The sequence below is a fragment of the Grampus griseus genome (genome assembly GCF_964374135.1).
Source record: "Grampus griseus genome assembly, chromosome: 1".
Lineage (NCBI taxonomy): Eukaryota > Metazoa > Chordata > Mammalia > Artiodactyla > Delphinidae > Grampus > Grampus griseus.
In genome coordinates, this window is record NC_139017.1 from 180,985,460 (window position 1) to 181,012,390 (window position 26,931).

At 56.1% G+C, this 26,931-nt stretch overlaps 2 protein-coding genes across 4 annotated transcripts in view; one reads left to right on the forward strand and one right to left on the reverse strand.

Moving 5' to 3' along the window:
- Window positions 1-1,047: 1,047 nt before the first annotated feature.
- On the reverse strand, window positions 1,048-20,341 carry DFFB (DNA fragmentation factor subunit beta). The gene is made up of 7 exons (XM_082656162.1): window positions 20,151-20,341; window positions 17,801-17,927; window positions 14,583-14,771; window positions 13,661-13,740; window positions 11,213-11,383; window positions 9,861-9,961; window positions 1,048-3,521 (listed from the first exon to the last, which is right to left on the reverse strand). Exons 1-7 carry the CDS (start codon window positions 20,271-20,273, stop codon window positions 3,287-3,289), a joined length of 1,026 nt encoding a protein of 341 aa, XP_082512288.1. The 5' UTR covers window positions 20,274-20,341; the 3' UTR covers window positions 1,048-3,286.
- Window positions 20,342-24,309: 3,968 nt separating this feature from the next.
- CEP104 (centrosomal protein 104) overlaps window positions 24,310-26,931 on the forward strand; it is a gene marked incomplete at its 5' end in the record, with an annotated part of 54,374 nt that continues 51,752 nt past the window's right edge. For 2 of the 3 annotated variants that reach the window (XM_082681050.1, XM_082681051.1), the window contains one exon: window positions 24,313-24,425. In XM_082681050.1, coding sequence (XP_082537176.1) covers window positions 24,313-24,425 — 113 coding nt within the window. Of the gene's footprint in view, window positions 24,426-26,931 lie in introns of all 3 variants that reach the window. The other variant, XM_082681052.1, reaches the window with a different exon arrangement.

The following is a 26,931-nucleotide window of genomic DNA, read 5'->3' on the forward strand; positions in this document are numbered from 1 at the left end:
CGGTGTGGGGACCAACCATCCAGCGAAGCCGTGCTCTTCTCCCTGGTGCAGTGTTACCTGGTGCAGCTGCCCTGCCGGAGCGACACTGCCACTCCCCCTGTCTCAAGGAGCGCCTGGTGACACATTCTTGCCAGTGGGCTCCCGAGAGGAACGTGGGCCTGCTCGTCTGCTGCCCCTTCCTGTCACCAGCTGCTGGCAGAGGACACCAAGGCTGGTGACTAGGAGAGCGTCCAAGAGGGAGCCTGGTCGCCGGGTGACAGGCACAGGAGGAGAGCTGCCTGCAGTTCCGGAGGGCCGTGCTGGATTTTCACGAGTGAGCAGCGGCCCTACTGTTGCTGCGCTAGCAAACACTTCTGGTTTAGTTACGACAGCCGTTAGACTTCCCTCCCTCTAAAATGTCCTGTGAACAACGGAAGTTTCTCACATAACATCATTTGGGGGCAAAATATAGTTGAATTGCCCTGTAAGGTTGGCCACTGTCCTTGACGGACCCAGAGTGCCGCCGGGAAGCGCCTGCCCCACACGTGTCCCCACAGCCCCTCTGCTTCAGTGTGGTGGTTGTCCCGTCAGCAGCTGTGGCCGCCCCCGCTCTGAGTCCCCCTGTGATTTACTGGTCAACAAACTACGTTAATAACGCGACGACGCTGCTTCTAAGGCCTTTTGGCAGCATCCAGGGAGAGTAATTTGCAACCTGAGATTCTGCAGGAATGACTGTTAATCACGGCACTCGGATTCGTGGGGGTCGAGCTGCATCAGATTTCAGGGGATTTTGTCTTTCCCCTACACTGGCTCCCGGGAGAAGCATCAACCTGAATCACAGCCCACCTGCAGGACAGACACGTCGGCATGTTCCCACCAAAATGCGAAATGTAAACCTCACTCCTGGATGCCTGAGCCACGCTGGCTTGCGGTCCGCGTGGAGCCTGGAGCGGTTCCTCCCCAGCCGCCCAGGTTGCTGAGGTAAACCGCAGGAAGCTCCCCACGTGTTCCAGGCCTTTTTCTAACCGATGACGGACAGTGTGGTGGGCCATCGTCCCGCCCACCCGCCTCCCCGGCGCCAGCTGGCTCCACTGAGTTGCAGCTCTGGTTTCCAGTGGCAACTGGAGGATCACGTTGAGTGCAGGGAACGCGCCCAGTGGAACCTGCTGGGTGTTGAAGGTGGCCAGGGTGGGCAAGTCCACGTCCCTGATGGTTACTCCCGAGAGTGAGACATTACCAAAAGAAAACACCAGGTGTCCCCGTAAAGAGGCGGCTGGGACCAGGGCGGCGCATCTGGGGAACCTGTTCTGTGCTCACGCGTGCAAGGACAGTGCAAAGAAAACACGTCGTGAGGCCAGCCCAGGGTGACGTGAGCAAGACAGATGGAATGCAGATCAGGCCCGGGGACGAAATAAAGTTTCAAAAAGCATATTAAAACGCGTGTTAAAATTGCTCTAATTGGGAATACTCCAAGGATGTGTTCTGCCAGCATTTAAAATGAACACCCGACCCACAGGCCAGGCCATGTGACACATGCAGATTTTTAGAAACACTTCCTACGTAAAATGACCTACCGGTGCCAGAGCAGTAGGGGTGTGGGGTGCGTCCTGCGAGCATTCCTGCGACTATGTCGACTGCCATCGACCGCTCATCCCGCTTCCTTGCGCACGTCTGTGCAGGGGACCTAGGACCGGCCTCAGGCACGACAGTTCTCAGAGCTCACAGGACTCGGGAAAGCAATTCAATTTTAATCTTGGTCACCCCGATTAAAATTAGCAGAGGGAAAAGGTGCACGGGGCCAAGGCCAGGAGAGACCGGCACAAGCTTCCGGACACTCTCCCGGCAGTCACACCGAGGCGGCACGATGTGGGCAGCAGAAGCCCTGACCAGTCAGCTCTTGGGGAGGCCTGGTGCCCGGGCAGCCCTGCGCAACCAGAGGCCGGGGGCGGGGGAAGGAAGGGGTCCTTATGACAACTCTGCTGAGTTGCCCTCCAGAAACATGTCACGAAGAGGTTGTAACAGGCGCACTCCAGCAGCAGAGAGCAGGCAGCCCTGCCCTGGACATGCAGCCGCGGAGCTGGAGGGACGGGGTGGGGGCCACTGGGCCTGGTCCGGCCTTCTTACTGCACAGATGGGACCCACCACGCTCCGGGGTGTCCAGCCTATCCCACGTCCCCACTTCCCAGCACACTAGATCAGTGCCATGAACTGAAACAGCACTTTCAAATCCCACACTGAACTGGCACCTTCTAAAATATGTGTATATTTCAGTGATGAAGATAGAATGATTTGGGTCAGCTTCTTAAAAGTCATTGACTCATTTTTTTCCTCATTTTCATCATTCTCAATGAGGGCAAACTTTTTTGACGTGTCTATTTTTAAAAAATCTTTATTGCTTTCGTGATTATACAGTACATGTAAAAATTCAAGTATTATAAAATGTGACTTTAAAAAGTAAATTTAAAAAAATTATGAAATAAATGCTTATTTCAAAAACTTCAAGTATTATAAAATGCATGATTTAGAAAATTAGTCCTTTGTGACCCAGTCACCCCACCCCACCCCCCAGGTTTCCTGCTCTTCACACACAGTGACGGTCTCTGCATGACCGGCACATACGTGTGATACACACCCGTGTCACACTGGGCATGGCCGAGCCACCTGCCTGCCTCGTGCACTTAACAGCCAGCTTCCCACTTCTCACATAAATGCCCGAAACTGTTACAGAGTAGATGTGTCAGGTTGCGTCATGAAATTAATGCTATCTATCTGACCATTTTGGACCCATAGAAACACCAATTGCCTATGGGTCAGCAGAATGCCACAAGCAGCCCCACGGACATTTGGAGGGTTTCCCACTTTCTGCAGTTAGAAATAATACAGCAGTGAATATCCTTGTATTTTACCCCAAAAGGGTCACGACTCTTTCGAGCATTTAGAAGAGACCAGAGGACAGAGCACTGCGTTTGCCTGGGGCGTGCGTGGAGGCCCAGAGGAGCTGAGGGCTCACACAAGCTCCCTGAAGCCCGAGTGGCCAGGCGAGAGGGGAGCCGCCTGGCTGGGGACACCGCACGCACACATGGGTGAAGCTGGAGGGAGGCCACTCCTGAGCCTGGGTGTCCCGGGAGCCACCAGCATCGTCCTCTGGCAGCTGGGCTTGCAGAGGTCAGGAGACAGCTTCAGAAATGTGCTCAAACCAGAATCTGTAGGAAGATTTTTTTCAAGTGTTTTCCGGGAATATTGGAGTGGCCAAAAAAACAAAAAAAGGAGCACCTGTTGGAAGGATGCACGTGCTGTCCGGGCTGCATCACGGGCGCTGGCGAGCACGCCGCTTCCTCCGGGGCACCGCCGGCGCTCGGTAGATCCTGCTGGGGTCACAGAGGAGTTTGTGGGTGGTCTTCTTGTGGCAGGCGATGTGGACTAACTTGAGGTTCTCAGAGGTGAAGAGCAGGCGGTAGAAGTACTTCCAGTCCACTTCTCTCCCCTCGGCGTCGTGGATGGCCGCGGCCAGCGTGGGGACGACCGTGCGCTTCTTTTCTATCCTGCAAAGCAAGGTTAGAGACGCCGTCTCTGCTGTCCAATTTGTCACAATACCCCAGGCACCTGCCAGGCCTCCTTTTCTGTTAAACCACAGAGATGGTTGAATGTGGTGTCTACTCGGCTGAGACATCCATGAAGGTTTGGCGGCTTCCAGGAGAGACAGGCGGAGATGGTTAAACTCGGCAGAGGACGTGCACTCAGGCCGTCCCAGACAGAGCAGGGCGGGCGCTGAAACGGGCTCACCCTGTGGCCATCGAACAAGCACTGGGGACATCCCTCCACAGGCTGGCGGGGGTGCAGCGCCGCACGCGGCCACGCCCGCCGGGCCAGCCAGCCTGGCAGAGCCTGATGCCGGCCACCCGGGCTTCTCACATTTTACAAGTAGATGGGGGACTTCCCTGGCGGTCCAGTGGTTAGGACTCGGCGCTCTCACTGCTGAGGGTGCGAGTTCAATCCCTGGTCGGGGAACTAAGATCCCACAAACTGCGTGGCACAGCCAAATTAAATAAGTAAATAAAAGTAGGTAGCGCGTACCTTTTTAAATACTGAAAAGTACACAGAGAAAAATGAGAGCCAACCGTAGTCCCATCACACTCACTCACCAACAACTTGGCTTCCTTGGTTCACACTTTGGCTATGTGCAGACTTAGCAATTACCTGATACTGTACGAACGTTTTTAAAGAGAATCTTACAAATGAAGCTAAAGTCACCTCCAGCTGCAGCCTTCGCTCTCACTTCCCGCCTTCCCTTCCCAGAGACGATCTCTATTAAGGGTCTGACATGTGTCTTTCCAAAGTTCATCCTGTACTTTTATACGCATATGTGTGTCCACTTAAAACAATCGTGATGTTATCTTTGTGTAAACTGCTTTCACTTATAAGCAACAGTTCAAAAGACCTAAGTAACCAGCCTAGAAGCCTGTAAACTTGACAAGATGGAATTGGAAACAGCACGGCTCGGGGGGCTGGTGGCAAATAGACCGGCATAGAATCCTGTCCCCCACGACACAGAAAAGGTGAGTAACAATAAATAAGTATCTGAGAGTAAAAGAAAGAAGGCGGCTCCCCTCTGCAGACACAGAAACCAATGCTGGACCACAGGACTGAGCTACACTCCACAGCTCAACAGGGTTCCGGTCCTGATGGAGGCCCCAGGGGCCCTCAAGAGCCAGGAGGAGTGGGCCGAGATTCCCACCCCAGCCATTAGGGGAGGAACAGGTGCTGCTGGGGGTCCAGGGCTTTGTGAGGGGAAGGAAAAGCCTCTGCATCAATTACCAACTGCTGCATAACCAGCCCCCCAAAACCTAGCGGTTCTGTGGGTTGGCCTGGCCCAGTCACGGGGCTGCACTCTGCTGGGGGGTTAGCCAGGGGCTGGCCCTTCTCCCCGCAGGGTCTTTCATCCTCCACGAGGCCAAGTCAGGCTCCCCGGCGTGGTGAATGTGCGAGCCCTTGCCAGGCACCCCCAGGTTCCTGTCTGCTTGATGCAGTGGGGGGACGAGGTAAGGACACCCGGCAGGTGCTGGTCACAGGGCACCACTAGTGTGACCGTCCTCCAGTCACGCGGAAAACCAGGACCATCAGCCCACCTCTCACACATCCAACTTTACGCTGCATGTGGTAGGGAACCCGCGAGCAAGGAAAGCCCCCTGAAAGCCCCGGGCACCTGGTGGAAACATGCAGAACCGCTCGGTGGGGACACCCGGGCCGTCTGCAGACACCTCCCACCGAGGACGAACTCACGGCCCAGACGCACGCAAAGCACAAGGAATGCACTGCAGTGCACGGAAGGGTGCAGCCCACGGTGGCGCCCCCAGTACCCCCAGGGGCCTTAACACAGACCCCTCCCTCTGCCGCCAACTGCAGAGCTCAGGGCCCCGGGAGCACCCTCAGGGTCCGCAGTTCGCTGAAAGGACTCGGAAGGCCCCGGAGCCTTCACGCTCACAGTTTACAGCCACGAAAGCATGCAAATTAAAATCATCCAAGGTTAGGGACACACAGGGCGGGGCGTCCAGGGCAGCTCTGGCCGTCCCCTCCCCAGGGAGTCATGGACAGTGCTCCCAGCAGTGGTGGTGACAACACACGTGGAGAATCAGCAGACAGGGTCGCTCCCTGGGCCTCGGCACCCAGAGTCTTTACTGGGGCTCTGCCCTGTGGGCACAGCTGACCACCCACAGGCTGACCTCATCCCCAGCGCCCCCAGAGGGCAAGCTGAAACCACGAGACCCAAACCCCCCACCTTGGTCACACTGTTAGGCTGTCCAGTGAGCCCCAGGGAAACAGAGACACTAGCAGGCAGGACACTCCGAGGGCTCAGAGGTGACCTCCCAGGGGTCAGGGGCAAAGGCCAGACCTCTCTTTGCACACAACCATAAAATAAGTGCATTTAAACTAAAAAATAAAAATGAAAGTAGACTGGCATGAAGAGGCGTGTTTTTTAAAAATAACCCAAAAGCACTTGTAGAAGGGAAATACGTACTCAATGCTGAATGCACAGGCTGAATGCATCAGAGCTGAAGAGAGAATGTGTGAACTGAACGTACAGGAAGTGTGTCAGCTCGGACCACCGCAACAAGACACCATAGACTGGGCGGCGTAAACAGTAGAAATCAGTTTTCTCACCGTTCTGCAGGCTGGGATTCTGAGATCAGAGGGCCAGCGTGGTCGGGTTCTGGTGAGAAGTGTCTTCCTGGCTCGCAGACGGCTGCCCCCTCGCTGCGTCCTCACATGGTGGAGAGCAAGCCCTCTCTTCTTATGAGACCACAGTCCTATCAGATCAGTCCTATCAGATCCTCCCTTCCAACCTCATTTACGCTTAATCACCTCCTGAAGAGCCTATCCCCAGACACAGCCACCCTGGGGTTAGGGCTTCAGCACATGAATTTGGGGGACACAGTTCAGTCTGTGGCAGGAAGTCCCCGGGAAAGGGAATGTGTAAGAGCAGATGCAGCACAAGGAGGACGGAGGAGCTGGTCCAGGTACGTGAGGGGGAGTCAGAGAATCAACGCTGAAGAGCTTCCCAAAATTAAAGACAGACACATCTTCAGAGCAGAGAATACAAGTCCCGGTCAGAATTTAAAATGGAGATCTGTACTAGATACGCATCATTTTCAAAGAGAAAGGGAAAGTCTAAAGCTGCCACAGAAAAGGCAGAGGAGACTGACGGCAGCCTTGTGAACAGACGCCAGAAGATGAGGTGTCATGTCTCCAAAGCACTGCGGGCCAAGTGGCCGCCGGCCTGGAGTCACGTCAGCTCAACAAGCGCTCAGGGCCTTTCTACGACCCCCGGACCCTCATCATCAGGGAGTGAGGCTGAGTGCCATGTGATCTGTGGGTGAGCGTAATCGAGGACCGACCCCGGGAACACGCCCACACTTTGTGCAGGGCTCACGGCGAGCAGAGGGGGTGACACCAAGGTGACTCCACGGGGCCTGGGGGCAAGGGGGACACAATTCTGCTTCCGATGTGCTTCTCTCAGGGGCCCCACTAAGGGAACACAAGCAGACATCTATTTCCCAAACCACCGAAGGGTGGGGTGATGGGCAACGGAAAAGGAAAACTCGGTTAAACACACAGAAAGCACAAAGGAGACCCAAAAGGGAAGGACCGGAACGGTGACTGGGAACCCAGAATAGAGGGCTGAAGAAGTCCAAACACATTTCCTATTCATTCCACCAACACTGGCCACAGTGGCCAGACGCTGTCCTGGCTGCAGAAAGACGCTGGGGATGTGCCAACACCACTGACCTGGCAGAGCACGATGCTGATGGGGAGCACGGCCATCACCACACGGGCAGAGGACGGCAGCCGTCAGCTCTGATGGGACCATCTCGGACCCCATGGGAATAAGAGCAAGTGGGACACTCACCCAAACCCGGAGACATGTCAGAGTCGACAAGAAAGGGGCGGAAAGACGGCAGAGCAGCTTAAATCCAGCCACGCAGATCTGAGGCCGCTCGCACTCACGCCCCCGCCACTGAGGCTCAGAGGAGGCGTGAGTGACCACAGCCGCGAGCGGGCACCAGGAGAGGCAACTAGGAACCTGGCGGCAACTGAAAACAAATGCCCACTTCTAACCAGTTCACGGAGCAGGGATAACATCACGACGGAAATGACAGAATCCTTACCCCTGAATAACAGTAAAATTACCGAACGCACAGGTGGTAGCTAAAGCTGAAACTGATAGCCTGAAATGTACATGTCAGAAAACAGGAGAGATGCAAATTAACTGATAAGCAAGAAGAAACCCAAAAAAGTAGAAAGAAGGGATACCAAATAAAAGGCAAATGAATGAAGTTAAGGAAAAGGCCGAGGATGGTTTTGAAAAGAGGGAGGGAAGCGCTGATCCCAGACAGGAAGACTTCTCGCAACACCGGGTATTGGAGGAGGCGCCCTTAGCCCTCGGGGAACAGGACCCCTGCCCCACCGCCCAGCCCACACGCCCGGAACTCAGGCGTGGAACATCCTCCCAGGACAGGCTGCACCCCCGTACGTGCACCCCTAAGCCTGCACATGCGCGGTGCAGCCCTTGTGGTGTGAGGGGGCCCGAGGGGTGAGAGAAGAGGGCAGGCTGTGGACTGCAGGCCACTGTGGCCACGTCCCGGAGCCCTGAGAAGTCCGCCGCCTGGGACCAGGAACCTGGCCTGGGCCGCGGTGACACAGTCCAAGGGGGAGGACAGCACGTGCTGTACTGACAGTTTGTTACTCTTTAGTGTTTAACTATTTAAACACGTGGCTTGTGGCTTCAGCCCCATCAGAGTCGGGGTGGGCCTGTGGCCACGTCTCAGGGAAACAATCAGACCAGTGTTTTCAAACCCCCGCTGCCTGCTGTCAAAACCACATTTGAAATTAAAAGCCAGTACGTGTATCTATGTGGACGTATGTGTATTTAGAAGAAGAGCGGCAGTGTAACTGGCACGTTTCAGGAGACATGACTCAGGGTCTGGCGTGCACACTGCTGCTTCATCCGTGTTCTCTTCTAGGCCGGCCTGTTTCCCTCCTTAGATGCTGGCGGTGTGGCCCCTAGTGGGCCGTGAAAACACAGGAGCAGACAGATGGCATGGAGCCCAGAGATCATCTTGGGGTGCTCCAGGCAGGTAAGAAACAGCACAGCCAACCAGTAGAGAAAAACTAGGGTATCTTCATGATACAGGAAGGGAAGGATTTCACACAAAAAAGAAGAGCTACATCTCAGTACACTGGAATTTAAACCCGTGACGATCAAAGACATCCCAGAAGCGAAAGACAAGCCCAAACTGTAAAAACATACCTGTAACACAAAGAGCCACCAAAGAATCAGTAACCAGGACGTGTAAAGAATTCTTACAAATTAATTAGAAAACCAAAGCCCAGTAAAAACTGAGCAGAGGAAGCAAGAGCCACTTCACAGAACACAAGTGGCCAATAAACACACGGACGTTCAACCTTCCTAGTAATCAGGCAAATGAATTACAACAGGAGAATCTCTTTCTCGCCCATCAGACTGGGAGAACGCAAAAAGAGTACTGATACCAAGAGGTGGTGAAGCCTGGGGCGCGTGAACTCACAGCCAGTGAGGGTGTCGGTGGGACCACCCTGGAGAGCAACCCGGCAACACGCAGGACGGGAGACAGGGGACGTTAGCAGCCAGCACCCGACGCAGGCAAAAATCCACGTGTAACTTTACAGGAGGCCCTCTGCGTGCAGGGTTCCTTCGTATCCGCGGCTCGGTATCCGCAGAGTCAACCGATGTGGATGGAGCAGTACTCTAGTATTTCCTACTGAAAACTCCACGTATAAGTGCAGCCACGCAGTTCAAACCCCACGTTGTTCAGGGGTCAACAAGAAAAGCATCTCAGTGAAAATAATAAAATTTTCCATTTCTGCCCTTGTTTTTAGAATGAGCTAATACACACATAAAATGATCCTGCCAGCCAAGACCTGCTAACCCTGGTTGAAGCAGGAAACGCCCTACACGTCACAACGCAGAGCTCCCACTCCCTGGGCGAGGCAGGGACCCCACACAGGGTGCCCGTGCCACACCGACCGGGCCCGCAGCTGCCGACCACTGCCTCCGCCCACAGGTGGGCGCTGGCGGTGGGAGGGGACGCGCGGGGTTGCACAGGTGCGGACGGGGATGTGAGCCCACCGCGCTGAGTGACACCCGCCACGCAGCCCAGGAGCGTCAGCACCGCACGATCCCGGCAACCCCTTCCACGCCACACGCCCACGACGTCTGTGGGTCCGTGACACGTGCGCTGGGCGCGTGGCGCACCAGGCAGCCCGCCAGCCGCGGAGGCCGGGCAGCGCCAGGTCGCAGGTGCACTCCGGGTCTGTGGTTGTGGCCTTCAGCCCCACGCACTCACACGTGGTCCAGGTTCCAGGTGCTAAAGAGGACGCGGCTCTCCCTGTTGCTGTAGGGGTTGATGGAGTGTCTGGAAGCACAGTCGTCCACGTCAAAGGGACCCTGGGCCGAAAGAGAGAAGGTAAAGGCCATGAAGCCAAGGAGCATCTCACTGCCGCTCCGCCCGCGACAGAGGCACCCCTTGGCGGGGCCAGGCCCCTATAAAGAGTCTGTTCAGGAGGTAAAGCATCCTGCCCTGGAACGGCACCCCATTCCCTCATGACCCCGGGGTGATGCTCTGCGGCTGCGAAGGGGACAAGTGAGCCTATTGGCCGTTTGGGGCGCCAGCTTTCCCCATGCTGCTCCCATCACACGACTGCTCCCCTCCTGTCTCATCCACGGCTTCCCGGCATTTCCCTGAGACCCTGCACAGGCTGGGCCTCGGAGACGTGCGAAAACATCTCCTCCTCCCTGAAGCCCCCAGCCCCACTCCGGCCCCCGAGGGCCCTCACAGCCGCCCCGCAGGAAGCCTACCGCCCGACTCGCTTAGAGGCCTTTGACCCAGAGCCTGCCCAGGCCGGGGTGAAGGGTCTGGTCTCTGTCTCCGCCACACACACTGCCAGGCTCCAGGCGCACCCCCCCGGGAGGAAGAGGTCGGCTGTGTGTGAGGTGTGACGCGAAGCCAGCTGGGAAGGAACGGCGTTTGGATGTTCAGGGCCCATCACGCGTGGGAGGGGCTGCCCGGTGGGGACAGAGGCATGGGGGCCTATGGGAGGGAGGCCGCGCCCACCCCTGCCCACTCTGGGCCCAGCGCCAGCGGCAGGAGTGGATTTTACTGGAAGTGCAACGTACAGCTTGCAAAGCGCAAGATGTGCCCTTCCTTAGCTGTCTCCACAGCTCAGAATGCTGCTTCCAGCTGATGCCACCCACCGCGGTGCCAAGCTCAGCCAGAGCCCGAAATGCCACATCCGGCCACCACCCTGCAATCCTGATGCTCTCTCATCCAGGATTTCCCAGGGGAGCAAAACACGCATCAGCCACCCAAACGAATGCCATCCCTCCTCTCACACCAGGGTGGGGTCTCGGCTCACGAGCAGTTGTGTCCTGCCGCCCGCGCCCGCCAAAGCGGTTCTCAAGTGAGGGCCCTGAACCAGCATCACTGTGGCACGTGTCAGAAATGCAGGCTCTCAGGCCTCACCAGAGCTGCTGCAACAGAGGCCCCGGGAGGGGCCCAGGGGGCTCACGAGCCCTCCAGGGGGTTCTGACACCACTGACGTCTGGGAGCCACTGGCTGAGACCCTCCCTCACCCCGAGAGCTGCCCCAGCTCACCAGGCCCTGGCCAGGGTGGCCCCGGGCACGCGCTTGTAGCTCACCTGGCAGGAGAACCAGCCTTCGGGCGTGCAGAGCCGGCGGCCAGCCTTTGCCCCCCTGTCGAAGTAGCTGCTGTTGTAGCGGGCGGCCTGGAGCTTCTGACACATGGCACCCACGACCCGCAGGTACTCTTCCCGAGCCTCCGTCACAACCAGGGACGCGCCAGACGTCACCTAGAAGAGGCAGGGGCACCGCTGGATGCGGGCCATGCGCCCGAAAGCCCACCGCCGCCGGGGTCCCGGTCCACCAACGCCACAGCCCTCAGAGTCCCGCCCCCTGGGGTCCCAGCGCGGCCCCGAGGTCAGGATCCGGGCCCCGCCCCCGGGGGTTCCAGCACAGCCCGGAGGTCGGGGGTCTGGCCCCCGCCCCCTGGGGTCCCAGCATGGCCCCGAGGTCGGGGATCCGGCCCCCGCCCCCTGGGGTTCCAGCACAGCCCGGAGGTCGGGGGTCTGGCCCCCGCCCCCTGGGGTCCCAGCATGGCCCCGAGGTCGGGGATCCAGCCCCCGCCCCCTGGGGTCCCAGCGTGGCCCCGAGGTCGGGGATCCGGCCCCCGCCCCCTGGGGTCCCAGCACAGCCCGGAGGTCGGGGGTCTGGCCCCCGCCCCCTGGGGTCCCGGCACGGCCCAGAGGTCGGGGATCCGGCCCCCGCCCCCTGGGGTCCCGGCACGGCCCAGAGGTCTGGGGGTCTGAGCTCACACCGACTGTGCCTGTCTGACGCTGGGAAATTTCTCTGGGCCCGTGAGATGGAGCTTTGGTCACAATCAGATAAGAACTCAAGCTCCAGGCATCCTGGCCGCCCTGTCTCCCAAGCACTGCCCACTGCTTTGAAACCCGAGAGGAAGCGTGCAGGTGAGGAGTGACCAGCGCACTGCCGCCCACTGGGGCGCAGGTGGAGAGTCGCACCCATGGGCACAGCTGGGCCCACAATGAGCGCTGGGCAGAAGCAAGGAGACCGCCTGGCCCAGTGGGAGTGACAGCAGGGCAGCAGATGGGTCATCACCGGACAGGGGGCTGCATCCAGCAGGGGCTGGGAATGATGCCCTGGAGATGCCCACCCGCCAGCGCGGGGAGCGTGTCCTCAGCAACAGAAGGAGCCTGAGGGTGGCCACTTTCAGGCGGAGATGGGGGCAGGGGGAGAGGGGGATCTGGACCAGGCCCCAGGACCTCAGACACCCCAGTCCTGAGGTTTCCTTCTGTGTAACAGGATCTCAACAGAGCACGTGTGGGCAGTTCTGCGGCACCAACGTGCCGCCAGGCGCAGGTGAGGGGTGCGGGGGGCGGGTGTCTGCAAAGGACGAACAAGACGCCCCACGGCTGACGTCCAGCCACGCAGCACAGGGGCAATGGTGCCCACGGGCCTCTGCGGGGAGCGCCCAGCCCACCCCCGGGCTCCAGCGCCAGTTCTCTGAGGAGCTGGCACAGAGGGCAGAGCCTGAGGGCCCTTGCCTGCCGCTGCCCCCAAACCCACCCCCTGCTGCCTGTCCTCCCATGAAGGGTGGAGGAGATCTGCCCAGAACCCATCCTCAGGGGCCAGTCAAGCACCCAGGTTATCCTCCAGAGAGGGGGCAACGCACCCCCAAAGCACCACGGGCACCAGTCCCCTCCACGGCCTGCCCTGTTGAAGGTCGTCTGTCAGCTGGGTCACCTCCCTGCTGAAAAGGAGCGGGACAGAGTGCACTGGGCCCGAGGACCCATTTCTCCTCGGAGGTGAAGTGCGTCTCCATCGGAGACTTTCGGCTCTCAACCTGTATCAGCCTGCTTCTCACACCTCCCCGAGGGGAGCCCAGAGTCAGAGCCTGGACCCACCACGACTCAGAGCCCCTGCTGCTGCTTCTTGGAGGTCAGACAGCTGCGCCTCGCACAGACGGGAAAGTCAACGGCAGCGCTGGGGACAGAAGAGCAGCTGCCCCTCCCCACCCACCGTGTGGGCGTCCATCCAAGCTAATGGTGGACGGAGACGGCTACTTGGGATGAGTTCACGTCGAAACTGAACCGCCCAACAGATGAAGGCGTTCAAAGGTGGGTTCACTACTCACAGCCCGTAAGGAAAGTTCACGCAGACTGCAGGGAGGCAAAGTCTGCAACCCCAGACCCAGCTTGAGCTCTGACAAGTGGAAGCCAGATGTCGGCCGTGCGGGGGGCTCTCCGGGCAAGCGGCCCATCCATTGCTGGCTCACGTCCACCTGCACCCAGACTGGCATCCACAGCAGCACCTGCCCCTGAACCTGCACCCATGCCAGCACCCACCCCAGCACTTACACCAGCACCTGCACCTGAACCTGCACCCACGCCAGCACCCATCCCAGCACTTATACCAGCACCTGCACCTGAACCTGCACCCACGCCAGCCTGTGCGCTCCTCCAACATCCATGCTGGCCCTGGAGCAGAGTCCCAACAGCAGAGCCCGCTTCCAAACCCGCCTGGCACACCCAGCATCAGTGTGGACCTACCTCTCTCAGGTAGCTCCGGATCCGGCTCTCACAGCTGTATCTCAGGTAGCCAGACTTGTTCCTAAACCGGGACTCCAAACCTGCCGGAACGAGAGACAAGACGCCTGGAGCCCAGGGCCCGTGCTCTCCCAGGAGGGGCGGAAGGTGAGGGCCGTTTTGCTCAGCTCCATCTAGAGACGTTCTAATGGGGACCTGCACGCTATCCCTGGATTTTGTTCATTTGTGGAGAAGTCTGGTCCACCAGCACGGAGCATCTCAGAGGCCACCGAGGGGCTCCTGCCTGGTGGCACCTCCAAGCCCCTTTCCCAAGAGGGCTGCAGTCGCTCAGGGCTCCCTCCGCCTGGCTTGAGAGGCCAGTCAAAAAGGTGGGAGCAGCCCAGGTGAATGGATAAAGAAGATGTGGTCCACCCAGGTGATGGAATATCACGCAGCCTCAAAGAGGAAGGGAATCCTGACACCTGCTTCCACATGGATGAACCATGGACACATTAAATGCTGAGACGCCGATCCCACTCGTACGAGGCCCCTGGAGGAGTCAGAATCACAGGGGCAGGAAGAAGGCTGGGGGCCACGGCTGCAGAGGGTGGGGAGCGATGTTCAGTGTGGGCAGAGCTTCAGTTTGGGAAGATGAAAATGTCTGAGGACAGATGGTGGTGACGCTGCACAACAACGGGAAGATATTTAATGCCAGCGAACTATATGCCTGAAAACGGTAAAGACGGTGAATTTTACCTTATGCCTACTTGACCACAACTGAAAATTAAATAAAAATAAAACGGCCAGTCCCAGGGCTGCCTGGCCCCTGGCCCCGTGCTTGGGGAGCCCCTGGTAATGGGAACTGACACAGATCCCATGTCCCAGCAAGCTGGCCCGGAGGAAGCACTCCCCACCCGCTCCCTCCAGGCCCAAATCCGTGAGGCACCTTCGAACCACGGCGCGTCCTCGGCCCTGGTCTCGGCTGCGATGTTCTCGCTGACGGTGCCCAGCAGGTCGGCCAGGAGCTTCTGACGCAGCGGGGCCCGCTCGTCCGACAGCAGCTGTCGGGCGGCCTGGATAAGCTCTGCGTGCGGCTCCTGGAACACGCTCAGGAAGCGGCTGATGTCACTCACGTCTGCCACCAAAGGGAACAGAGAGGCCACCAGGCTTTGGAGCACTGCCTCGGGGAGACCACCTCCTCCCCCAGGACCAGCCAGACCCCTGCCCCGACAGTCACCAGCCCAGGGTTCCGGGCCTTAGGCCTGGCTGCCCGCGCCCGGCTGGTGTGAGGACAGACAGGGAGGACACGGGACGCAGTTTGGAAAACGAAAGCCACCCAAGCGAGTTGCCGCCCTTCCCCTCAGCCTTCCTTCCTCCAAGTGAAATCACCTCGTCTTGGGACCTCCCTCGAGACCTCTCACACTCCAGGTTCGTCCCTTCACTGTCCTGCTGGCTCCCGGGGCCTTTCCGCTCACACCCGAAAGCCGCAAGCCCTCCGAGCAGGCACTTGGGACCGAGGGCTTCACAGCGTCCTACAAACAGAAGTCCAGACGCACGCGAGGAACAGGCCGCACGGTCCCGAGGGTCGTTCCAGGGATATGGGGCCACTCAGGGTCCAAACATCAATCAGTGTGATCCACCCTCAACAGGCTAACCAAGAAAAGTCACATGATCATAGCAACTGGCGCAGAAAGACAGAGAAAACCTTCAAGACCTAAAGCTTCGTGAAAAGGTCTCAGACTGAACACCAAAGCCATACGCGGAGAAGGATAAAAAGGGACAAGTTGGATTTCATCAAAATTAAAAATTTTACTCCATGAAAGACGCGGTTAAGAGAACGAAAAGACAAGCCGCAGGGACTTCCCTGGTGGCGCAGTGGTTAAGAATCTGCCTGCCAATGCAGGGGACACGGGTTCGAGCCCTGGTCCGGGAAGATCCCACACGCTGCGGAGCAACTAAGCCCGTGTGCCACAACTACTGAGCCTGTGCTCTATAGCCCGCAAGCCCCAACTACTGGGCCTGCGCTCTATAGCCCGCGCGCCACAACTACTGAGCCTGAGCTCTAGAGCCCGCACGCCACAACTACTGAGCCTGCGCTCTAGAGCCTGCACGCCACAACTACTGAGCCTGCGCTCTAGAGCCCGTGCACCACAACTACTGAGCCCAAGTGCCGCAACTACTGAAGCCTGTGCCCCTAGAGCCCATGCTCCGCAACAAGAGAAGCCCCCGCAAGGAGAAGCCCGCACACCGCAACAAAGAGTAGCCCCCGCTCGTCACAACTAGAGAGAGCCCGCGCACAGCAACGAAGACCCAACGCAGCCAAAAAAGATTAATAAAATAAATAAATTTATTTAAAAAAAATCACATATACTCTTTGGCTCAGCAATTCTACTCCTAGGAATCCTTCTCACAGAAATAAAAGCATAATGGTCATAAGAACATATTTATAAAAAAAAAAAGACAAGCTGCAGACTGGGAGAAAAGATCAGTGTCAACAACACATCTGACAAAGACTCATCCAGAATATAGTAGGAAAAAACTCACAAAACTCAACCGTAAAAAACACCCCATTAGACAATGGACAAAAGACACTTCACAGGAAGGTTTACAGATGGTAAATCAGCCCAGGAGAAGATGGTCAACACCATCCGTCGGGAGGGAAATGCAAGTCCGGACACCATCGCACACCCACCAGACGGCTAAAGTGAAAAGAGCGACAATGCCAAGAGCTGGAGAGGCCGTTCTCGTCCCTGCTGTGGAGGTAAGATGGGACCGCAGCTCTGGAAAGCGGCGTGCAGTTCCTTTTCTTTTCTTTTTTAACAACTTTATTGAGACTTAATTCTCTAGAAGTACAAGGAGGACAGCTGCTTGCCACTAGGAGCGCACAGCAGACATGTCACCTTCACTGCTGACAGCAGCGTCCCAACCGAGGGGCGAGGCCACACCTGCACTGCTCTCAGGCTTCTCTCTCCGCCCTTTCGGCAGACGAGGTAGGACAACCTCGGTTCTCAGAGCTCCACTTCCTTCCCCAGGCACCAGAAACATCTCCTGAAATGGAAGCCCCTTTGCACAAGGGCCAGACGACCCTCCCAGGGAAAGGGCACACACCTGGCCCCCGGTCTATGGCTCCAGAGTATCACTTGTCATCCAGCACAGACTCCCCTAAAGAACCAACTCCAAGAGCACCTGCTCCAATAAGGCAGCCCCGACAGGAGCCTAAGGACGGTGTGTCCGCAAACCCGACAGAGACCAGACACTGAGCACAGCATCAGCCACCAGCCCATCCCTGAGACAGTTGATAAAAGAAATGTTTACATATTGAGATGCAGGGACGTTGTTCTGGCTTCCACATGAGTTAACGTGCATTTGATGCTAACTAAAACAGCCTTTTTGTGGCTGATCAAACATACACTGCACATCTGCTTTAATTATTAAAGAAAAGGGCGCACTGACCAGAAGTAAAGAACATCCATGTTAAAGATAAAAATTAATGCCCCTCTTCCTGGGACACCAATGCTGGTTACTCCTTCGATCGTAAAGCTCCCTCCCAGGTGCCAAGCCCATGCTGACTCGCTGTGTATGTGCTGGTCTGGTTTTTTTTGAAACCTCGGAAAAATGCATCCCTGCCTTGTTTAAGGGTCTTTGTTCTGACAAGACATAAAACTGTGCTGAAAACCCTGCTTCTCTGGAGCAGTTTCTCAGAGTAACCTGGGAAGAGGGCTTCTGGGCTATAGGCCTCAGTCCGGCTCAGATAAAACTGTTCTGTTCTTATTACTGATTGGTTATTGATTATTTTCCGCAACAAAGTCCAGCAGAACAGGACAGCCTCTCTCTCTGGCTCTGCCTTACCCGCAAAACTGGGCAGGCTCCCACCCGCAGAGCCCTCCCTTCTGCCCTTAGGGGTTACTAGGACACTTCAAATGAATGTAGATAAAACTAAAGGAATTTCTTAAAAAGACACATAGACCAACCAGCTGGACCACTGGCCTCCTGGCCAAGAGGATGGACAACACTGCCATCTGATTCTGCCTCCGGGGCTTCCTCCTTCAGAGCCCAGAGTAAGGGGGACCCCTCCCTCCCGGGGCTGGCACCCCCAGGCAGGCCCTCTGCACCTCCAAAGCCGCACCAGCTTCCCCACAGATCTCCAAGGTCCCCGCCACTTACAACCCTGCCAGGTCTGCCCCGCAGTGAGAAGCACGAGCTCCGAGTCATCGGGGACACTCCAGAAGTAATCTCCAGTCACCTCCGTGCCATCCTCGTAGAGACACAGGGTGGAGCCAGGAACGGGGAGCTGGGAAGAAGAGGGGGAGGGGAGAGCAGGGTGGGATGCTTACTTCCTGGATCTCGGGCGGCCCAGTCTTGGGGTGGCGACCTGAGGTCTTCCCATCTGCAGCCCTCACAGAGAACAAGAAGGAACTACTACGCTGTAAAGAATCCCACTCGAGATGCAGTCTGCACGGACAGAGCACGTCCAAACAAGGGCACCTACTGTAGGTCGTTCTAAGACCTGGAAAGTCATAGAAATACATACACGGTGATAACCGCTTTGCAGGATTCACCACTCGGACCCTTCAAACCGAGCTCCTCCAGGGCACTTTAAAATCCAAGCCTGTGGGCTTCCCTGGTGGCGCAGTGGTTGTGAGTCCGCCTGCCCATGCGGGGGACACGGGTTCGTGCCCCGGTCCAGGAGGATCTCACATGCCGCGGAGTAGCTGGGCCCGTGGGCCATGGCCGCTGGGCCTGCGCGTCCGCGTCCGGAGCCTGTGCTCCGTGGCGGGAGAGGCCGCGGCGGTGAGAGGCCCGCGTACAGCAAAAAAAAAAAAAAAAAAAAAAACCAAGCCTGTTTCCAAAAATGACCCTTGACTGCTTGCACTAAGCCCGTAAACACATCCCCATCAATGAGGCTCATTGCCTGACAGGTGTCAGGACACATCGCCTAGCGCTCGAGTTTCTCCCTGGGCACCAATGAGTTAAGGAGAACATCTTTACTGAGCAGGACCCACCGCCTCTGGCCACGTAAGTGTGATCAGCACACAGGACTCTTAACTTGCTGAGGTTTAGTCCTCTGTTGCTCGACACCAATCAGTTTTACGAATTTTTTTTTACAACTTTATTGGAGTATAATTGCTTTACAATGGTGTGCTAGTTGCTGCTCCATAACAAAGTGAATCAGTTTATACACATACATATGTTCCCATAGCTCTTCCCTCCTGCGTCTCCCTCCCTCCCACCCTCCCTATCCCACCCCTCTAGGTGGTCACAAAGCACCGAGCTGATCTCCCTGTGCTATGCAGCTGCTTCCCACTAGCTACCTATTTTAGGTTTGGTAGTGTATATATGTCCATGCCACTCTCTCACTTTGTCACAGCTTACCCTTCCCCCTCCCCATATCCATTTTTAATAGCAACTCCTCCCCTCTCCCCAACCCCACACATGCACACACAACCCCAGCACTGATCTAAGCCCAGTCGAGAAAATTAATTCAATAAGGGTAAGAACAATGGCTGAAATACCTAGAATATTCGTGCCAAAGGGCTTTTAGAGGCCTCTGAGCCCAACCCTTCATTCTACACCAGGGGAAACCAGGCAGGGAACGGCCGGAACCAAGTCCCTGGGTCTCAGGCCAGAGATGTCGTGATGCTCACGGTCAGAAGGGGGAAGTTTCCCAGGCCTCTCTACAAAGTCCCCCTGCTCTGACGGGGCCGAGGAGCCAGAGGAGGAGGTTGGGGGCTACTCCGCAGCACAGGAAATGGGAATTCCCTGGGGCCCAGATGTCTCCCACACTCCCTGGTTTTGAGGCACAAAAGCAGCACCTCCTATTCTCCCTAAATTTCTCCCAAGCGGGTGGGCTCCTAAGCGCTGGGGCAGAGGCTTCACTCAGGCCATCTGCTGAGATGCAGCACCAGGCACCAGGACCCAGAAGCCGGGAAGGACCCCAATTCCCCCGCCCCCCGCCTGCAGCCCCCGCACCCTCAGAGGCTGGGCTAAGAGGCTTCCGGCGTAGCTAGAACGGGGTTTAAACACCGGCCTTTCCTCAGTGTCTATGGCACGTTGCTTAGTCGCTCGGTGCCTCAGTTTCCTCATCTTTGAAATGGGGGTGTTAGCGCCCGATTCACAGGGCGACAGGTGGACTCCACGACAGCCCACGTAAGGAGCCAGGATGGAGCCCGAGGTCGGGCACGTGGCCGTCGGCAGTGGTCAGGCTCAGGCTTTCCGCCCTGGGGATATGGACAGTGACCCCTCCCAGCGACTGTCATTACTCGGGGACGCACTGCGGCTCGGTGCAGCCTGAGATCGGCCAGTGTGGACAGTGCAGGACGACAGGCCAACATCTTCCCAGCTCAAAAAGAGTGCTCTGGGAAGGCTCGCTTAGTCAGACTCGCCCCACCCCACCCCCACCGCCACGCGGCCCGGGGCGCCCGCAAGCAGAGGCCCCCAGCCCATCGGCCCCCAGCTCCTCGGCCCGGGGAGCACCTGCAAGCGGAGGCCCCCCGCCTCCCGGACCCCGGGGCACCTGCAAGTGGAGGCAGCCCTTCCGCAGCACTTCCTCGCAGTTCCTGCCCGCCACCCCAAATTTCTTCTGGTTGTGCAGGGCCCGCAGCTTGAACCTCTTGAGCTTCTGGAGCACCGCAGACATCCTCAGAGGCTCCGGCCCCGCGGGCGGCGCCTACGCGGCGGGCCGCGCCGTGTGTCCGCGCCTGGGGGTTTCCACGAAGGGGAATCAAGGCCCCGCGCCGCCCCCGCCCTCGAAACTACACTACCCAGAAGGCCCGGGAAGCGGCGGCATGACCCCGCCTTGTGCGCAGGCGCCGTTCCCTGAAAACTACATTACCCAGAAGGCCCAGGAAGAGGCGGTGCGACTCCGCCTTGTGCGCAGGCGCGGCGGGGCGGGGTCGCGCACGCGCGGAGGTCCGGGCGGGCCGGCCTGGTTGTCATGAGAGCGGCGGCCGCGGCCCGGGCAACAGGCGCTGGCGGCCGGGGCTGTTCCTCGGCTGCCACCACCGCTGCGGCTTGGGGGTGCCGGCCGGCCCGGGTCGGCGGAGGAGGCGCCTCCTGAGCTCCGCCGAGGCGCGGCGCTGCCGAGGGCCGGCGGAGAGCCCGGGTCGTGCGGACGTCCTGACAGGTACACGAGCGGGCCGGGGGCGTCGGGGCCTCCGTGGGCGGCAGGGCCTCCGTGGGCGCGGCCAGCGCGCTGCGTCACCGCCCCGGGCGGCCGGCGGCGCCAGCGCTTGGTCCCCGCGTTTGGCGGCGGTGCGGGCTCAGCGACCCCGACTCGGTGCTGAGCTGGCTCTTCAGCCTCGTCTGTTTCAGGGATTCTCAGGGGCACTTTCGAGTCTTGAGGTTGCTTGACCAAAAAACCATTTCAGTGTGTAACATTTAGGTTTTCCTAGGAAGGAAACGATACAAGTCTGTCTCCTAGTCTTGTAGCAAGATGTTCGGAAGTTGGTAAAGTGTTTCGGTTTAACGTAGAGATTCAGCACCCCGATGCGTAGTGAAAAGCAGACTTCGTAGGAGGAACCGCCGAGTTACCTTCTCCCCACGGTCCCAGCTCGTCCTGCGGCGCGGGGGAGAGTGATCGCTGCTGGGGAAGATGCAACCGGCGCTCGTTTTGAGGCGAGGACCGCTGTGCACCGGGGCCCCGCACTCGACAGAGCTTTGGTTCTCCCCAGAATGTTAATGTGATTTTTATAGAGCCCAATACTAGTGTCCTTAGTGACACCCCAAGTATCTTAGGGAAGACTTGAAGGTTTACGCAAAGGGGACCCTAGGGAACAAGGCGGAAGGACGTGGCCATAAAGGAATCCTGTTCGAATTCCCAAACCGACGTAATAGCGTTGCCTCTGCGGTTCCCAGGCACTTCTCCTGTCTGGTTCCTAAATGCCAGGACTGTGTTTTGGATTTATTGAGGCAGCACAGGATAGTGGACACGTCCTTTATTCGGATTTAAAGGGCCCCATTTCTAACTCTTAGGGCCATAACCGAGGGTGTTGGTCAAGACCAGGCTCTGGAACCTGACCAGCTTTAGAACAAAGCCGGCCTGTGTGGCTTCATAGCCGGATGACCCTGGGCCAGGCCTCTCTGTGCCTCAGTCTCCTCGTCCCTACAGCTGGGGTGTCAGAGTTGTGATGAAGGTATAAACACGTATGCACCTGCACACAGAAGTATGGTGTGAGGGAGTAGGTCAGCACACAGGCCAGCAAGATGAATAAACGGTATTTCAGCTCTCCGGACTTTCAGGGTACGCGATCACACTCAGCTGAAAATATTTCGTAGGTACCTACTGTTTTCGAGGTGGGATAGAAAGCAACAGGCCCTGCTCTTGAAGGTGATGGAAGGACACAGGGATCTAACTCTGAGCTTTCGTAAGTTTGGAGGGACTTTAGAATCCATGACAGAAAGCGGGGGTTAGAACAGCAGGTTGGGCTTGAGGAGGGTTCTTCCGGTGGGGGCGGTACTCCACGTGGGGAAACCTGGCCGTTGTTTTCTAGAGAACACAGTGGGACCCAGAAGAGGTGACGTATTCAGTCACTGTTCCAAAGGTGGGACCAGTGAGACTTGGCACTGAGGGAGAGGGGACGGGGGAGGGGGAGGTATGGAGGCCAAGGGGAGAGTCAGTCCAGGCTGCGAGCCGGGCACGTGGGAGGAGCCAAAGGCTGGGCGAGGCCAGTCCATGTCTGGCATGGGAGCTGGCACACAGGCCAGGCTGTGCAGTTGCCGTGGGTTAAATCACACTTGTCCATTTTTTGTGCCTGCATTTTATTACTTTCTGGGTTAGTTTGGTTTTCTCTCCTGTGATATCCTGCAGTGAGCTTTGTATAAAAAATAACTGGGATCTTTAATAGTGGTTTCTCTTTCTATTTTAAATACTTTTGTTCGTATATTCCAAGAAACATTAGCGAGTGCCAGCCAAGAATTAATTTATTGACGTGGTCCTCTGCAGGTTCTCAGTAAAAGTCAAAGGAAGATCTAGATCATGTATCAAGCATGTTAAAACAAACACATTCCATGTGGGATATGCTTGTGTGTCACCTCCTCCTGAAAATCTCCATTAATAGTATGTCCTACCCCAGAGAACTTTCTGGAGAAGTCTTTATCCTCTGTGTTAGTGAGGACGCTTGGTCGCATACTTCACTCAAATTGGCCGACTGAAGAGCATCGACAGGCTTAGTCACTGGAGAGTAACCGGAAGTCCATGAGTTGCTCGGGCTTTAAGTCCTGAGGCTCACAGGGTGTCTCCGCCTCTCTCAGCACTGCTTCCCCGTGTCAGCTCCACTCCCTGCCTGGATCTCCCCTCTGGTGGCCTCCAGCAGCCCCCCCCCCCCCCCCCCGCAGACACTATGCTATGGCCACAGCCTCCGCAGGGTCCTGGGATTGAGTGGCTTTGGTCCAGTTTGGGTCCTTTCTCATGTCTCCATCCCTGAGCCCGTTCCTGAGGAGGGATGTGGAACTCATGGACCACCCAAGCCTGGGAAACGTGCCCCCTCAGGCGGGGATCTGTGGGGGGCAGGATGGGCGTCAGCCCCACAGTTCCGGGTGTGGGGAGGACAGAACCACGGAGGGAAATTGGGATTGAGGTGCTGTTTTCAAAGGAGTGGGCAAAACTGGGCGTCGCTGCAGCCGCCCTCAGAACGGTGCTGGGCGACTATGGGCCAAGCCAGCTGTGCTGAAACAGCCGCCCTCAGAACGGTGCTGGGCGACTCTGGGCCAGGCCAGCTGTGCTGAAACAGCCGCCCTCAGAACGGTGCTGGGCGACTCTGGGCCAGGCCAGCTTTGCTGAAACACCGAGACAGGAGATCCTGCAGCTGGGATTTGCGCATCTGCCCAGAGGCAGCCCCTCCGCCAGGCCCGGGGAGAACACCTGTGTGCTTGAGGTTCCGCCGTGGTTCTGCTCTCCCTGCTGATCAGCATTTTCATTTAGCAATGTTGTTGATTAAACAGCCCCCTTTCCCCTTATTTTTGTATAACTCATTAGCACACTGGTTTATTAGTTCCTTAATAATTTGAAAATCTTTATATTCATATCTTAGCAAAAGACCTTGTTTTTGCCATAACAAAGTAACACGAACTGGATGACTTAAAACCACAAAAATTTATCCCGGAGGCCAGAAGTCCAAAATCCAGGTGCACTTGTGCAGGGCCACGCTTCCTCTGAAGGCTCCTTCCCGGCCCCTTCCAGCTTCTGCTGCCTCCAGACAGTACTCGGCGTTCCTTGGCTTGTAGATGCAGTGCTCCAGCTGCTCGGCCATTGTCACTTGGCTTCTCCCTGTCTGTGTGTGTGTCCCTGTCTCTTTTCTGATAAGGACACAAGTCATGTTGGAGCAGGGCCCATCCTATTCCAATATGACCTCATCTTAACTTGCTTACGTCCCCACTGTTTCCAAACGGGGTCACGTCACTGGCACCAGGAGTTAGGACTCAGCATAGCTTTGGGGGGACACAGTTCAACCCACAACGCTGGTCAAACTTTTTGGCATATATTTGGGAAAAGTCAAGAGGCATCTTAAAAATTGTGTAATAAGAACTAGACTCTTTCAAAGTGATGGGACAGTCCTGACTAGGTTGGGAATTACTTTGTGTATTAACAAGGCAGGAAATAACACTTTCAACGTTACGATGTACTACTAAGTCCCTTAAAGCAGTCTTTCCTGCTCTCATACATAGCCCCAGCGTGCAGAATGCCCCACAAGATCGGATTCGTAGTTGTCAGCTCATCTGGACACGAAGACGGCTTCAGTGCCCGGGAGCTAATGATCCATGCACCGACTGTCAGCGGGTGGAGGTCACCGAGGTGGGTCAGACGGTGGGGGGGGTGGGGGGCAAGGGCGCTGGGTCCTCAAGGGCGCATGGGCTCTCTCCGTCTCAACTGCTAGTCTTACTACGACTCAGACGGCAGAACCACACGAGGGTCGGGTTGTGCTGCAGACTCACCCATCTAGTTACGCGCTGGACTTTTTTCCTTCTGTTTTTAAAGAAAATTTGTTGAACCTTTTCCCTATAACGTTAACCCACATTCACTTAAGAAGCATGCAAATATGGAAGAGAGGAAGGAGAACTGCCCCTCCCCCAGTTCCCTGATTGAGGGCCAGTCCCGCATTCTCTGTGCTTGGTGGTAAAGATTTTACATCTCACTGCTTTCATGTAACACAGGACTTTAGCCAAGTCTCTTTCAGACTCATCTGGAATATTTGTACACCTTTAAAAGTCTTCATTACTTGAGTGATGTAATACCAGTGAGTATTTTTCTGAAACATTTAAGTCTTTTCCTGAGAAGCCTTCATTCTTCCCCAAAGGTGGGGCAGAGTTAGTTGTTGAGCTGCCCCAGGGCCTGATCTGGCTTCCCCGACTTAGTGTCGGCCGCCTGAGGCCATTCACCTCCTGGTCCCCTCACCTCCTCGGGGAATCTCACTCCTCATGACTTGTTTTCCGAGAGTGCGTAGAAGGCTTACTGTTTGCTCCTATTCATGAACATGTGAATCTGTATGACATTTACATTCAGTCATATACTGCGACTTACATTTATTCAGATGATATATTGCTAAAAAGTTGAATGTAAATCCCATTTAAAATTCAAATATATTTTCCTTTTGGCGTTTCTGAGAGAACCCGACAAACAAGACTCCACTCTCAGTGAACTGAGAAATGAAACAAAAGAGTAGAGCAGATGGGGACAAATAGCCTCTTTAATGCTGATGAAGCTGATATTGAACAAGGGCTTTATCTGGGCACAAGTAGCATCCCAGGACTGGGCCAGCCAGGACAGCCTCACCAGGCCCAAGGGGGCTGGAGGAACACCTCCATCAGGCAGCCTCAGTCACATCCACGCTCCCCCCAGACTCACGAATCAGTCCAGTCCTGCTTCTCCCCAAGCCCAGGGGCCCGGAGTGAGCTGCGGCCACGGTTTTATGCAAATACACTTGCATTCCCCACACACACACACCTGCATTTCCCTTCAGCAGAGGTCCTTCCTACTAAATGCACTTATTCAGCATTTATGCATGAATTAAAGGTACTTAAATACACAGACAGGGCCGCTTTTTTGTAATATTTATAAAAGTAATACTGATATGGTTCTTTCACATCTTGACATGATATTTCTTCTAAGGCATGACCTATACTTGATTTAGTAGTAAACTTTCAGACTGCTTCAAAGGAAAGGGTATATGTGCCTTGATCTCCATTCAGACTCATGCTGGGTTTGGCTCGGGGATCTCCTGACTTCAACAGTGTTCTCTGAGGTCAAGCACATCATAGGAAGGCAAAGGAAAGTAACCTCAAACCAAGTCTCCCAAAGAGAGAACAGGGTGCTCTGTTAGCCCAGGTCAAAGAGTGATTGCTCAGGCACTGATAGATATAGCTCCAGTGGGAGGTGGTCCTGGGGGTCTTTACAAGGGTGCAAGGGAAGTTTTTCCAGTGCCTTCTATGACCTAGGAATTCATAGAGCCTGAAATCTTCAGGGCATGAGACACACTTCTCCAAGAGAACACAAAGTTTACACCAATGATCAGAGCCTCTGGGCATGAATTTTTTATTGTCAAATAATATTCATTTGGAAAGAAATCTAGGGAATTCCCTGGTTGTCTAGTGGTTAGTACTCAGTGCTCTCACTGCTCCAGGCCCGAGTTCGATCTCTGGTCAGGGAACTAAGATCTTGCAAAACGCACAGCATGGCCAAAAAAAGAAAGAAATTTAGAGCTGTCAGTTTATCTTGAAGAGATACATACCTTTTTAGGTAATAATCAACTTTAAAAATAAAATAGCCAGTTCTTTTACCTACAAAATGAGTTTATTCCAGAATGGCAGAGGAATTGCAATTCGGGACATGCAAGCTATGGTGAAACCATAGGCAAGTCTGGGGAACAAAGGAGAAAGAGAAACCTTACTTTACCTTGCTTTATAGAGAAAAGGAGGAAGTTGGGAGGGGCTGCTTTGAGTGAAAGTCCATTGGAGGAAAGCAAGGGTTCAGGGTGGTGACAGTGTCTCATTGGCTGGGCTGTTGCTGAACAAGTAGAAAATCTTCCTTCTCCTGCTGGGGCAGTAATGTCAGCTTCTTCTTGCCCAGGAATGAAGGAAGATACGTGCCTGAGTGCTCCCCCTTCAGGGCTCCCCCTCTCCATTTTAATTGAGGTTTCCTTTTATTAATTGTCGTATTTCCCCCTTTTGAACAAGAACTTTCTCCAGAAGTATCACTGATCAAGAGTCCGGTTGTCCGCATTTAGTGGTTTTTGTCCTTCAGTGTCAGGAAGGACCTTTCCTATTTGTCACATCCAAAGTCGGAGGGAAATTACATAGCAGTA